General features: G+C 40.3%; 2 protein-coding genes across 4 annotated transcripts in view; both read right to left on the bottom strand.

Annotated features, from left to right (window-relative positions):
• On the bottom strand, positions 1-8,608 carry ska3 (spindle and kinetochore associated complex subunit 3). 2 transcript variants are annotated; one of them, XM_077537235.1, is made up of 11 exons: positions 8,334-8,608; positions 8,172-8,233; positions 7,423-7,594; positions 6,732-7,155; positions 6,373-6,434; positions 3,725-3,924; positions 3,525-3,656; positions 2,288-2,416; positions 2,146-2,195; positions 1,288-1,409; positions 1-294 (listed from the first exon to the last, which is right to left on the bottom strand). In XM_077537235.1, the coding sequence occupies exons 1-11, from the start codon at positions 8,446-8,448 to the stop codon at positions 134-136; spliced, it is 1,629 nt and encodes a 542-aa protein (XP_077393361.1). In that variant the 5' UTR covers positions 8,449-8,608; the 3' UTR covers positions 1-133. The 2 variants fall into 2 exon arrangements, with proteins under 2 accessions (XP_077393361.1, XP_077393362.1); XM_077537236.1 differs by having other exon boundaries at positions 6,747-7,155.
• Positions 8,609-9,004: 396 nt separating this feature from the next.
• hcn5 (hyperpolarization activated cyclic nucleotide-gated potassium channel 5) overlaps positions 9,005-15,023 on the bottom strand; it is a 9,920-nt gene continuing 3,901 nt past the window's right edge. The window contains exons 3-10 of one of the 2 annotated variants that reach the window (XM_077537733.1): positions 13,546-13,650; positions 13,346-13,483; positions 12,847-13,008; positions 12,677-12,770; positions 12,016-12,143; positions 11,681-11,827; positions 11,345-11,582; positions 9,005-9,589 (exon numbers count right to left, since the gene is read on the bottom strand). In XM_077537733.1, the coding sequence (XP_077393859.1) occupies positions 9,423-9,589; positions 11,345-11,582; positions 11,681-11,827; positions 12,016-12,143; positions 12,677-12,770; positions 12,847-13,008; positions 13,346-13,483; positions 13,546-13,650 (1,179 nt within the window). In that variant the 3' untranslated portion in view covers positions 9,005-9,422. The remainder of the gene's footprint in view (positions 9,590-11,344; positions 11,583-11,680; positions 11,828-12,015; positions 12,144-12,676; positions 12,771-12,846; positions 13,009-13,345; positions 13,484-13,545; positions 13,651-15,023) is intronic. The other variant, XM_077537734.1, reaches the window with a different exon arrangement.

Raw genomic sequence — 15,023 nt, 5'->3', positions numbered from 1 at the left:
TATAGTAGTTAGGAACATTTTATTATTCACACAAATAAAATGCATTTAACGTGCAAATGACGCCGATCTTGTGGATTAATAGTTACTAACTTGCATGTCTATTATCTGTCACTTATGGCCATAAAAAGCACACTCAGCTGCACAAGTTGAGCTTGTAGATGGCGTCGCTCCGCGCTCCTTCCACGTGCTCAAGCCTCTTCAGCTCGTTCAAGCACAACATGTAAACGGGCGCCTTGATGCCCATGTCCATCATGTTCTTCAGCTCCTCCGTCGCTAACTCCCGCATGCTCCTCTCTAGAAGGTCAATTCAAGTCTTCATTTCATTTGCATTAACTTAAGGCTGAGCAAGGCACCATGATTATTCACAATGCTTTACTTTCCCCACATTTTGTAAGGTCAGTCCTATTTCAAAATAATACATTTATTTTCTCTCAGAATTCTACACAACGCGTCATTACGACACAAATAAGGCTTTTTCGAAATGTTCAAAAATATCTTACTATAAAAATTTAAGGAATCAATACTTGGTCGATGCACCGCTGGCAGCATTTTACAGCAGTGGTGTCCAAACTCAATCCTCGATGGCTGGAGTCGTGCAGGTTTTGCATGCTTCTCTTCTCCAACACACCTGATGCCCATCAGCAAGCTCTGCATAAGCCTGACAACAATCCTGTTCATTGGAACAGGTGTGTTAGAGCAGGGAAACATCCAAAACCAGCAGGACTCCCGCCCTCGAGGACAGAGTTTGGACACCACTGATTGACAGCCTCAAGTCTTTATGCGCCTTTCCGAAACATGTCCAATCAACAGAATTTATGACGTGTACTGCAACAGCAGAAACAGGATGCACAAGTTCAGTAATATAAAATTTTATTTTTAATATAGCGTTAATACATTTTACTTATCACACATTTGACATTTATAAAATTAATCTCAAGTGCACAGTTCAAGCAACAATCAAAAAAAAAAAATACAAGCACAGTAAAACGGGATAAAAATCTAAATTAAAAAAAAAAAAAAAAGCCAGGAAAATTTTTTTTAAAATTTTTTTTAAGAGAATGTTTTGAGTCCTTTTTTAAAAAGCTATTGCATAAATATAAAAAAAATGACAATAACATCATTGTGGTGAATAGTTTGTAGTTTTATTTTTATTTTTTTTGTGGTGGGTGGGGGCAGTCAGGGTCAACCCATTTTGCATTTGCAATAACTAACAAAACAAAATGTGGAAAAAGTAATGTTGTAGTTTTTTTGTTGTTGTTGTTTTTTTTACCGTGAACGGAAACTGACCTGGACACAGGACCAAGTACTTGTTGATGTTGCAGACCGCCTGGTTGAGGTTATTCAACGTAATCTGCTTCATAAACGCTGGCAAACTGTCAAACTCCTGCTTGGAAACAGCACTCACACATCTACGAACACAAACATGTACACTACCCATCATCTTAGAGTTAAAGCAGAAAGATAAAGTTTTAACGATCAGTCATCACAGAAGTCAAACGATAAATGCTGTCGATCATCACAGAAACAGGTAAATGAGAGATTATTTTATATAGAATATTAAATTGGCCATCACTCAAATAGCACCAAAAAGGAGCAAATGCAAGAATCGTGGGAAAGAAGAAAATAACCACAACCGTTCATTCTCAGACATACAACATACGAAGCGAGAAAATGTCCAAGAGAAAAATGAAAATAAAAAAAATAAAAAGGAAAATGACACACTTTCCACTGTAACAGACAAAAGAAAATAAGTCATAATTGTCCATCGTTAAAGAAAATTGAGAAAACACAAATGGCCGCCACCACGAAAATGACACTGAAAAGAAACACATTACTAGGCTAAAGCTAAAATGAGATAGTCATGACTATTAATCACCAGAAAAACAAAAAACAAAATGTAACTTACATCATCACAGAAGTAAAATGAGACTTACCTGTCGATCCAAGTAAATTATCACAAAAATTAAAAAGAAAAACGAGAGACCAAATGGCCACTTCTTCTCATTTTTCAGTTTCATTTATAAACTCTACTATACTAGGGTAAGTAGGGTAAGTCATGACTGTCCAATCCATCCATGACAAATATAAAACTAGAAAAAAAATGTCATGCTCTTGACAGGTAGTTCTTTTAACAGTTGACAGTACCTGCTTTTGTGTTGTGCTCTTTTTGGCGGCTTCTGAGACTGCATCACAAGCTACAGAAACAAAACCCACACTTAAGCAAGTCAAGATGCAATAATACCTGATAATTAAAAAAAAAAAAAAAACTTGTCAGATGACGGCATACTTTGCAGATGTCCTGCGTGACGGAGCTGAGATCGGGCATCTCGGGTGTGCTGATCTCAAAGAGCTCCCTCTTGGCTCGAGGGGGGCTTAGATGAAAGTCCTGCGTGGCTCCGTCAGAGTCCACGCTACCCTACGGAAGGAGAGACGCAAACGAATATGGCTGGATGATTTATCAATTTCATCTGATGCACACTGTCTGAACTAAAAAAAAATGCTTGCAAATACAGTGGAACTATTTTACAAAAATCAGTCTGACTTTTTCACTATACTTATCAACTCAACCACAGGACGCTGCCATTTCGTACGGTAACCGATTTCAAATTGCGCTGGGGCTCGCATTGTGAATGTCACATGACCAAATACATAAGATAGGTGAGTCAATGCGGGCCCGAGGCCACGTCTGATGTCAATTTCAGTCAACAGCTGAGGGCGGTATAAAATAAAATTGCAGCAAAATTGACATTTTTCACATAAACTGCCAAGAAAATGATTTAACGTTTCTATTGTAAATATATAGGACCTTTCAAAAATATACAAACATTTTGTAGAAATTAAATATAAACTCAAAATGTATTTACTACATTTTTCCCACAAAAATATGACAAAAAAAAAATCAATTTCTTTTTCTAACTGCATTTCTCTCTCAAAATATTAGAGCTGGGTAAAAAAAAAAATAATAATTCTCATAATCGATATCAATTTTCATTTTCAAGCCCGATATCGATTCATAAAACCGTGAATCGATATTTTAATATCTATTTCCCATAAATTCATAAGAAAATAGAATTTTAATGGCCAGATTTCTTTTTTTAGCATTTTCTGTAATTTACTGTACACATGAATTTAAAAGTATTTTCTTACATTTATGAAAGACCTGACTTATTGCACTTTAAGATAATTCAGAATCTTTTTAATTTATATTTACAACTGTTGAATTTGAATTATGAAAATATTTCATCTCATCCTTGCTGAGTCAGTGTTTTTGTAACCACCTAAGTGATTAAAACACATTACTTTCATTAATAAACTAAATCATTTAACGAGATACTGCCTCTGAAAAAGTTAATTTGGAAATTAGTGTTTGTGGAGTTTTAATCATGTCCTTGATATTTAAGAATTGATTTTCCATTATTAATCAATATTGGATTGAAGTAAATTGGGGGGGAAAAAAAACATCGAATCGAACTGAACTCTTGTGAATGTCTTTCCGGTACAATTTTCTATGAAAGCACCAGCACCTGCACACCCGGGATACGCAATTCCGGCACGTTGTATTCCCATGCGTTTCGGCCACAGACGACACCGTCAATTGGCGTCTCGAGAAATGGTATGGCGCGGCTGTCCGTGCGTTCCGCAACCATGAGCTTGTGCTGCAAAACAAGTGAAACACGAAGCGAAGGGCACTTAGTGTCCTGGCACTGCGATTGAGTTGTTGTACCTTTTTGATGCTGAGTAGTCGTTTTAAGGAGGGAGTTTTCAAGTCCGGCGTCTCGGGAGTGCCGGGCAGCTGGTTGGCACCGCTCGGAGATTGGGCGTCACCCTCTGCCACACGTGGTGGCGGTGGGGAACAATGGCCGTTTGTTTTGATCTTCAACCCCGGCGTGCAGAACACAGGCGGCTCAGGAGATTTCAAAATTTCTACCGATGACAGACATGAAGGCGTAATTATTGAAAAATAGTCTGTACTGGTAAATATATTTTGTAAATGTAATGCGTTTTATGTAAATATGTTCATGTTAATAGGTAAAAAAGGAGGCATTCCTTCACTAATTATCTAAAAAATACCAAATTTTCTTCTCAGAATTGACAAATTCTTCCTAAAAAATATAGGATTTTTTCCCCTCAAGTGTTTTTTAATACACCCAAATATGCATTTTTTTCACATGAATATTGTGCTTTTTTTTTTTCTAAAATAAAATTCAATAAGTTGCCTCCTCAGAAATCAGACTTTTTACTCTATATTAGGGGTGTCACGATTCGCCAACTCCACGATTCGATTTAAATTTCGATTTTGGGGTCACGATTCGATTTTTTTTTCGATTTTTTTTTTTTTTTTTTTTTTTTTTTTCTCCGCTCCCCCACTTTATAACACAGAGGCATATGCTTCTGTAGGCTAAGGCTAGTCTATGATCATTGGTTCTATTCATTGTACAGTAAATCTTATTTCAAAAGATCGGCTACATATAGGTGATGCAATTTCCATATTATTTTTGTGTAAATTTATGTAATATATGATAATTGACATTAGGCAGGAATGATCAAATTCAAAGAATTTATTTACAATATAAAGTTAACCGTCTTGTTCTTACTGAAGTGTAAAATAAAAAATAAAAAAACAAAAACAAAAAGTCACAGTGGGTGCCTGCCATCTATTGACTGTTTTTGGTTACAACAGTGTGCTGTGCGTTCCTCTTAAAATAATGTGCAATGTGCAACAACAACAAAAAATATATTGTATCCAAAGTCATGGAACAAATACAGCCTGAACAAACTATATCCCAACATTTACAGTTGCTGGGCATACTGTAGCGTGGTTCAAGTACACTAATTAAATGTTTGAATCCAGCGTTTTCCAAGGCTGCAGGTCTGCTGCTATAAATAGACCTATGGATCTGGCGTTTCGCGCGAGCTGAAGTGTGTGGAAGTTTCACTGTAAATGAGGATGAAATAGTTGGTTGGACCGTTGTTTTCCCACTTCTAGTTGAATTTGATAAATCTAAATCTTTGTGATGCCTGCGTAAATGTCCCGTCATGTTTGTCGTGTTTCCCGTTGTTACGGCTGGCGGCTCGGGCCATTCAGTTTGAATGCGCCAGCGCGACACTCTGATTGGAGGACTGTGCCAGCGCGACACTCCGATTGGACGACTGTGCCAGCGCGACACTCCGATTGGACGACTGTGCCAGCGCGACACTCCGATTGGACGACTGTGCCAGCGCGACGCTATTGTGTATCCGTGTATTATACCCCTATTAGTTATTGTTTCTCCTCCGTTCTGTCAGTTCTGTCAAATGCGGTTATTATTTGTTCACCTTCCACTTTCACTCCCTTGTCAAACCCCTGCCTGAAATTTCAATTAAAACTACTCAGATGTTAAAGTCGACCCGTGTTTATCTACTCTATATTTTCTGTTATTGTGTTACTTCCCTTCCCCTTGACGAGCCGGGCGTAACACCGTGGCCGAGTACAGTACGCGCACATAGCATATCTTGCAACTGTGGTCTTTTTATCGACAACGTGAACGTTGTCGACATAACTCACCGGGAACGCAAAATGTTTCCAAACTGGTGACGAGAGAAGCGGGAGCGGCTTGAAGCACCATTGCTGTGTCTGTCCGCGCTTGCCATCATGACTGCAGGAGAAGTCAGCTAACAAGTGCCGTTAGCTAGTAGCTGAATGGCTGCGTCTCATTTGCTTTCCTGGGAGGTGGCGGTGGCGGCGGTGGCGGTGGCGGCGGTGGCGGCGGGCGCGGGGGGGGGCATCGAATCGTGTGTCCTCTCTTCTATTTCGATGCTCGAAATCGTGACGTAATTTCGATCGATTTCGATAAAAATTCGAAATCGTGACACCCTTACTCTATATTATACAACCATTTCCCTGAATATTTACAATCCAACCTAATTTTATATTATAGGACTTCTTTCATTTAAAATACATTTTCTGAAAATACAACTCCCAAATTTTTTTTTCTCTTTTAATAGCTAGCTTTCGCGAGAAAATCACTATTTTCATATGGAGAACATATTATTTTTCTTAAAAAATAAAAATAAAAAAAGTGAACAGTTTATCCTGAAAATACAGGACTTCTCCATTGAAACTATACCCCCCAAAAAAAAAAAAGTTTTTTTAAAAATCAGAAATATGCAACTTTTTCCTTGTGAAAACATCTTTCTCCACAAAAGCAGGACTTAAATATGCTTCCTTTTTCTAAAATAATAAAAAATAAAAAATTACTAATTGAATCTATACTTTTTTTTTTTTAAATGTACAACTTTTCAGCAACTCTAAAATATGCCCATTTCTGAAATATTATTCTGTGTTTTGCATCTTAATATATACTTTGTGACTGACATTGTTAATTTGCTTACCTTCTTCTTGTGGACTTTCACTCACAACGGGGTCTGGTGGCTTCAGGAGGTCCTGTGCTGGTCTGCAGAAGAACAAGTAAAAAAATGAAATGTTAAAAAAAATAAAAATAAAAAATACACGGAAAGCAAATGTGGGCACTTCACTCTCTCCATCGGCCCCACCATTGATGCCCACATTTTTGGTGTCCGCTTTATGACAAGAAGCGCCGAAAAAATACAAGAACTATCAGTGTAATTTTTAAAGGCTTTGCGTCATAAATCTTTCTGAGAAAATGTGAGCAATTCGTCAGCAACTGGGCCGACGGAGCGACAGAAGTACCCACCGCTGGAAGAGAGACGTTATTTTTTTCTCTTTGTACCTTATGTCAACATTCTTCTTCCTGAAGAGATCCATGGTGAATTCAGTGTAAAGGCACATGGTGTCCTCGGAGAGGCCAAAGTCTATCATTTGGGGTGTGCGAATCTCATCCTCATCCATGCGCAGCGCGCACTTGGGTGTGGGCGGAAGTGGCGTGGGCACGCTCATACGCGGGAGGCTCACCTCGGGCATGGCGGGTGGCTGGCGGTACGCTGAAATGTTCCGGCGGAGATCCAGCTCACACAGGCCGAAGTCGGACAACTTGGGGGTGCGCGTGGGGATGGCGCATTTGGAAGGTGCCGTTGCCTGAGGTGGCGTTGGCAGCTTGCTGCATTCCACTGCCACCACCTCATCATCATCATCATCATCATCTTGGCCCTCTTTTTCAGGTTCATTCTCTTTGTCCTCCAACAACCCATCTTTGGCTACATGTAGCGTGCAAACAAATAGCTCAAGTAGGTCTCATTTAACTTGTGCTAATCAGGATGATTACCTTTTTTTTGTGGATTTTCAGTATGTTTTGCCCCATAAAGCAATTGGTTGAACTTCAAATTGTTTCAACTTTTTGAGTTGTTTAACATTGTAACACATTTGAAAACGACCCTGCAACTGATTATTTGTACTTCTACTTTCAGCGAGTAAATATCAATTTTGTATTGGATTTCTTTTTATATCTGGTCACTATTACTTACCGTTAGGGGTGTGTACCTCTATGGGAGCTTGGTATCCATATTTTTCAAAGTGGTCCGTGAGCGCGCACACGTCGTGGGCAACCTTGGTCTGCATGGCCCTGCAGGCATGGATGAAGGTGTCCACCTCTGTCTTGTGTGTTTTCTGCTTACTCAGCTCATCCTGCAGCTGACCCTGCAACCCACATACACTTCTCACTCCTTTGTGCCATGTGAAAGACTGTAAGGACAATTCTTACCATCTATGAATTAATAGTACATCTGTTCCACACAACCAATGTCTAGGTGACATAACCGTGAGGACACCATCATAACTCCTAAAAACTTGCATATTTTAAAGAATTTATTGTAAATGGTTTGTAAATTTACAGACAAAACAAGTATTACTTAATTCTGCATTTTTTTCTTTTAGTGTGTACATTTGTACAATTTAAATCAAATAGACACTAATTCGAATACAGATACTTCAAATATGATTTATCTTTCAATTTTTATTTATTTATTTTTTTTAAACTACACGTGACGAAGAATGTCAGGTCAGAAAACAGTCTTATCCGGAAGTGACTTTCTTCTCGCTTTTGAATGGCTAATACTTTTTTCTTTTTAACTCCGGAATGGTAGAAAATGAAACTTGTTAAGAAATACCCTTAAATACATTTAAGCATCACTGGGATGACGAATGTCAGGCAAGAAAACATCTGACTAAAAAGAAGACATATTGTGGCGCACTTTCGTCTTGTTTTGGTCCTCACCTTGAGGCCCAACACGTCGCAGTTGAAATCGTGATAGGCTCGCATGGCTTTCGCTGACGCATCTGGGGGAGAAATGGAAAATGGCCATACAGTATATCGATCTTGTTGTCTTAATAGTGTCGAATGCAAATATGCGTCGGAAAAATTGTGTGACTCACTGACCGCTGTCTCCGCTGTCGTGCCGATTTTCAATGGTTTGCTGGAGCCGGGCAGTCTCCGTTTCCAGCGTTCCGCACAACTTCTTCAACTTGGCGAAAAACTCCAACTTGGGGTCCATTTTCAAAGCGGTAACGGCCACATAAATGTGAAGAAAACTACTCCAAACGCTGATTTTTGGCGTTGGGAAAACGGACGGTTTGATGTTTGGCGCCTCTGCCACCGCACAGGAAGTGTTGCTTCTTCTTCTTTGCTGTATGTATGTATGTACGTTAGCGCCCCTTATCGATCGTGAGGCGTCCCTACACGTGCTGGAGCCAAAAATGTTCATAACGTGAATAAATAATAATTGTGGTGGAAACAATAACTTTTTTTTTGGTGGGTGGGACATTCACCTGTGAATCTCTTTGCCTAGTGACTAGTCTGTTGTGTCAGTAGGATGTGATTGGTTTCCATATAACAACAACAACAACAATCCTATCTATCCCAATTGCACAAGTAAGTAAGTAAGTATTAAGTATACAAGTACGCAATGCGCCGGCACCTTAAATTTCAGAGTGTCCAGAATGTGTTTGTACTCCCATTTATTTGTTTATTTATTTATTTTAACCAAAAATAGTTTGCACCATCTGTGCAGGTTTTGCAAATAAACTGCAAGATTCACAAGGGAACAGATACTATTTGATGGTCTTTATTGATATTACTGTGATTACTAAAATGAGGGATGCAACTAAATCAGCAAAGTATGAGACACTCCATTTTTTAATTCGGCATCTCAAAATCATTGGGGACACTCATAAATCGACATACCACTGTATTTTACATTCTAACTTTCATTTTATCAACCAAATGAAAACTTTTACTTAAATAGTACGTTTACGATTCTTAACTTATTTGATTAAATAATTGGTTCATTGACAATACATCATTAAATAAAGTGAGAATGATTATTTCTGTGGAACAAATAATAAAAATATATACCAGTATATTTATACAATTTGAAAATAAAATTAAAAAGGTGGCCCTAGAGAATAAAAGTTTGCCCACCCCTGGTGTCCAATGTAATATTCTGTATGATCTGTTCCTGCTGTTTCTTCACGCAAATCTCACATCCAGCTCCACCATCTTGTCCAAATCCTTGCGCATGTCTGGGTAGGCCTGCAACACCTCCTGAAAGTCGTCCCAGGACAGACTGAAACACTGGCAGTCGGTCAGCGCCTTCGCTGTGGCCAGATGTTTGCCTCTGGACAGCACGCACGCCTCTGGTGAACACACGCGCGCGCCAGGCAGAGTCACAGTTAATGAGCAAGCAGTGATGGGGAAACAGAACTGACAATTAATCCCAAGTTAGAGAAACAGAAAAAAATAAATACTTTTTTTCCCCCCTAATGCGGAAAGCCTGCTAAGCTAGGAGAAGGACTTATAGCCTGAGCATTAAACAAATCCCCCTAACTGGAGAAGATGCAGTGTTTACTTTTGTTTTTAAAAGATGCTCACATCATAGCCCTTTGCATGTGGTTAATTACATTTCCAGAGTACAGCAATAGTTTTTTTTGACACAGATTATTTGTCTTTACATTATGAAAACGTGAATAGGAACAACATCATTTAATCAGGATCGTAAGTTTCTGGCTGTATCCTGTTTCTATTCCTGGTTCTCAGTCTCTTTTTGTACCTATACATGTTTGTTCATCTCTTTTTGTACTCGAATTTTCAAAAACCTATATTTTGGTACCTGAACGTATTTGTGAATACACTTGTTTGTTTCTCTCGCTGTACACATACCTGTCTCTGCACTCGTACCTGTTTCTGTAGATGTTGCTGTTGCTGTTCCTGTATCTGTTTTTAGATTTTTGTTTTCTGTTGGCCTACTGCTATCTGCTTTCGTAGCCGTTGCTGTACCTTTTTCTGTATGTTTTTATTTATCTGTATCTGTTTCTAGACGTGTACATGTTTCTGTGTCTATATTTATGTACCTATTTTTCTATACCTGTAACTTTTTTCATGTCTGTATCAGTTTCATGTGAAGGTGATAGTACTGTTTTTGTCACCCTTGAAAAGGGTCAACTGAGTGTTGTGAGCATAAACGACACAAATGCTAATGCCCCCAACCAGCAGGGGTCACTGGCACTGAATTCCCAAAGGGTATTAAATGAATTTACAGTATTTGGTTTTAATATGCCTCCTGAAAGAACGACCATATTTCGCGTATGGCAACAACCAACAGCAGGAACAGCATGCCGGTAGGGAAGATAATCCATGAAAACCTGCTGTTCACTTTCTTAAATCACAGTTGCGTTTGAGGATTATTAAGGAGTTTTGCTGGAAACAATTTGAAGAGCGACAGATGACGACAGAGAGATTTGGAAAATGTTTCACACGACATGACACACAAATTCACCCCTCGTCTCATAACAACTGCAGAAAAACATTATCTAGCAATCTGGATTATCATGTTGGCGAAAGCAGGCAGGATGTTTCTGTACCTGTTGCTGTCCCTGTGTCTGTCCACATTTCTGTTCATGTTCCTTTAGCTATAGCGGTACCTGTTTTGAGTGTTTCTATAACCATTCCTTTACCCGAATATTTCTCTGTTTCGATCCCTGTATCTGTCCCTGTTTCAGTACATTTCTGTTCTTGTACCTCTTTCACATTTTTAGGGTATATGATTTGTACCTGTGTGTGTATCTGTTCCTGTTGTTTCCATTTGTTTCTGTCAGTGCTTTTCCATACAAGTGCGTATCTGTATCTAGACCAGCACCCATAAACGTGTACATGCTCCTGTTTCTGTAACTATATTCATAACTGTACTGTATCCGTTGTTAGTTCCTGTACCTGGTCCAGTTGATGTTCCTGCCTGTTTCTGTTTGCATGTGTATGTGCATCTGTTTCTATACCTGTATTGTAACTTCACCTGTACCTGCACCACACCTGTGCTATCTGTTTTTGTACCCCTGAAGTGTTCATACGCTTCAGTTTGTCATCTCTAGTGTAAAAACCAAATGACCCAAGTGTACCTCCAAAGAAGTCTCCGTCACAGAGCTCCCTGTGGAAGTCATCGTTCTCCTCCAGCACCTGGCCGTGGTCGATGAAAAACATGCGGTCTCCGGGCGCGTTCTCCCGGATGATGACGTCCCCCTCCTGGTACACCTCATAATCCAGTCTCTGCACCATGCTAATGATCACATTCTCATCTTTGTTCCGGAACAACGGCATGTTCCTCAGCAGGCGGCTGCACATCACGGTCAGGATTTGCTAGCGCAAAAAAAGTCCAAAGGGAAATTGAGCAGGCATTCTGCGTTCAGGGATATGTGATTTGGTGAGTAAAGAAGGAAGTGTGTTATTGTTGTTACCTCCTTCAAGGCAGATGACACCGTGTGCATGACCTCTTTCTCATCAAACCATTTCCCTCCGTAACGTGCCTGGTAGTAGTTGGTGATGCGCAACTGCAGCTCTGGTGGGAGTTTCATGAAGGCCATGTAGTGCTCCAAGCGACTCATCTGCAAAGACAGATCCACTTGCACTTCAGAGAACAGACAACACTACAAGTACTGCTACCTCGACTTGTTTCTGTTTCTGTACCAATTGCTTCTATCCATGTTTGTGTTTCTTTTTCTTTTCGTGTTTGTCTGATTCGACCTCAATCATCTCGTTTCAAATGTCACAGGAAATGAATAGCACTGTTTACCTTGCTTTTGTACTCTTTGGCAGCAGGGTCAACGTTTGCAATCATGGCTGTGGCGTTGGCCACCAGCACCGTGTACATCAGGCACCCGGACACCATGCTCACCATCACGATCCACATCTCCACGTAATCTACAACAACACCAACTGCATTACAGACATACAGCTTCAGACTAAATTCAGTTCTGAGGCAATTCACTGGGGTCAAAACAAAAACCTGCTCAGGGTGTAATACTTTTAGGAGGTCCAGGGAGCTTTGGAGAACCTGTAGCAGAACCTTTTAATTCCAGGAACTACAAGTAGTCTAGAGATCCAGAAAAACTTTGGGGTCTCAGTTTCGTTCAGGGTAATTTGTCGGGGTCAACATAAGACCCTTCTCAGAGGGTAGTACTTTTGAGTGGTTCGAGAACCTTTGTGGACAAATATCAAACTTGGACACACTTAAGGCTCCTGGAACATTTGGAGGGCCTTTGTCTAGTTGGACAGTAGAAACTACTGTCTAAGTTTGCAGCCATTATTGGGTAATTTATCAGAACCATAAGAAGACCTTATTACAGAGGTAGTATGTTGGAATTTTGGAGGACCACTGTGTGTTTGGACCATGGAAATCTTTCTTACTTACAATGTCGATTACTGTGAGGTTTCCAAGCAATATATGTACGCACTTGTTGGAGCATCCATGGATCCGTAAGACAGCGCGATCATCTGCGAGAGAGCTCGGAAGACCCCCCAAGAGTACTTCACGATGACTGTGGCATTCTGGAAGAAACCATTTGAAATCCTAATGGATAACAAACACGTCGCATGCACTGTACGAGCCAAACATGGAGCGTACCATCAGGTTCTCCTTGCGGACCCAACAGTCTGTGGGGAACTCCTCCAGCATGGGCACAAAGTACTGGATGCAACCATTCCAGTGGCACAGCAGGAAGATCATCATGAAGAGGGACAGGATGCGGAAGAACAGGCGCACAACCTCTAAGTTTGCGTTTGATACCTAAGGAATAGGTGAGGAACTTTTTAACCTATAACTAGAAATCTTTGGAGGACCGTTTTAAGTTTGAAATACAGGAAGGAACCATTGTTGGCCCAAAATAAGACCCTTCGTGGGTAGTGCTTTGCAAAGGTCCAGGTACATTTCAGCTCTAAATGTATGGGACTGCAACTTTTGTTTTGTCGTGCAAACAGTAAACACCATTGTAAAAAAATAAGACGTAGCTATGGGTTGTACTTTTGAGTGATCCAGAAACCTTTAGGGGCCGAAAAGTATCTAGTACCAAGAAATTAAATGTTCCTGGAAATCTCAGGCGTAAAGAGTTACAAAGTCCACTTACTTTCTCCACCTCATTGAAGAAGCGGACCAGCCTTGACACTCGCGCCAGTCGTATGAGGCTGAGGATGCGCACAAACATGAGGATCCTCATCATCCTGGTGGTCTTGGAAGGGTTGTCATCACTGTGATAATGTAAATCCTAAACACAATCACACACTATTACCATCTGATGTGTATTATTATAATGATGCTTCTCATTACCGCAAAGAGCAGGATGTATCCAATGGGGAAGGCAGCGATGACGTCAGGGATGAACCAGGTCCTCAGGTAGCACACTCGGATCTGTTTGATGTCTAGAATTGCTTCCTGGGGGAAAGACACCAGGCAGAGAACGAGAGAGTGTTTGAAAGTTACTATCTGTAGTGTTTCCTTAACACATGTAAATTCAAAAGTGGCACTGTTCGTCAATGGACTTTCTTTCACTGACAGAGAAGAGTTATAGCCAAAGCATTATAATTAAAAAATAAATAAATAAAAATAAAAAATAAAAACACCTCCTAATTTTTACAAGATGTCCGCCACACACATTTGGATCCCGACCCACCAGTTGAGAATCGCTGCTATGGAGCATCTGTAATCCTGATGTTTGTCCAGGCTTTCTCATCTGTCACCTGACTCCATAACACAGATTAACAAGCCTGGTCACGGAGATCATGCGTCAGATCCTGCACACTGACGTGAGAATCGCTAAGCCGGGGTTTCGTCCGTTCACCTTTTGTGACATCCAGCCGGCCAATAACCGCAGACCCATCTGCACTCCATATCATGCACACATGCTACACTCGCACGAATCAGTGACGTTTCACCACTTACTCACGACTCACTCGCATGAATTTTAGCCGTACGTTATTTTATGACCTTCTCAACAGGCCGTATGATTCGTTATTTTCCCCTCAATTGGAAATGATGAAAATGACAAATAACAGCTTGTTAATTTTCTGACACATTCCAAAATAAATCAAACTGATAACAGTTAGTGTTATAGTAAGTAATGCTACCAATGTGGGCGGTGTGGCTGACGTTAGCTAATGCTAGCTCAGTATAGTTGGGGTTACTGTTTTCCCAATGCTGAATATGCGTCATGACTACACACTTTCATAATTGCATGCATTGGCGCAAAAAGGGTGTATGCAACATATGCGGCGCATAGAGGCAGCGCCAGAGGGGATGCCAAAGCAATGACAGTAAAATTATTTGGAGCACATGTAACGATCAAATAACAAAGGCACGTCACTGATTAGGCGCTTCTCTGCTCCGTGACTGTCACCAACTCTACTCCGATAAAGCCCATTTCCATGTCTCCCTCCGCCAACACAGGTGACTCAAATGATCAGCTAATCAGCAAGCTCTGGAGAAGCCTGATAACAATTCTTACCAATGTTGCCTGAGGGAGACATGGAAAACAGGCTGGATAGGGGTCCCCAAGGACCAGGGTTGAGAACCATTGACAGAGTACAAACTGTTCTTCAAATCTCATATTTTCATATTTCCACTACAGAGAATGTGTTGAGCACTAGGAGCTGCTGCAGTTATAACTATATATACATATACATGTATATATATACATGTATATATATTAAGGGTGTCACGATTTCGATTTTTTATCGAAATCGATCGAAATTACGTCACGATTTCGAGCATCGAAATAGAAGAGAGGACACACGATTCGACAGTATGCC

The sequence above is a fragment of the Festucalex cinctus genome, chromosome 11 (assembly GCF_051991245.1).
Source record: "Festucalex cinctus isolate MCC-2025b chromosome 11, RoL_Fcin_1.0, whole genome shotgun sequence".
NCBI lineage: Eukaryota > Metazoa > Chordata > Actinopteri > Syngnathiformes > Syngnathidae > Festucalex > Festucalex cinctus.
The sequence above is the reverse complement of the archived record's forward strand: the minus strand, read 5'-3'. Positions and strand labels throughout refer to the sequence as shown.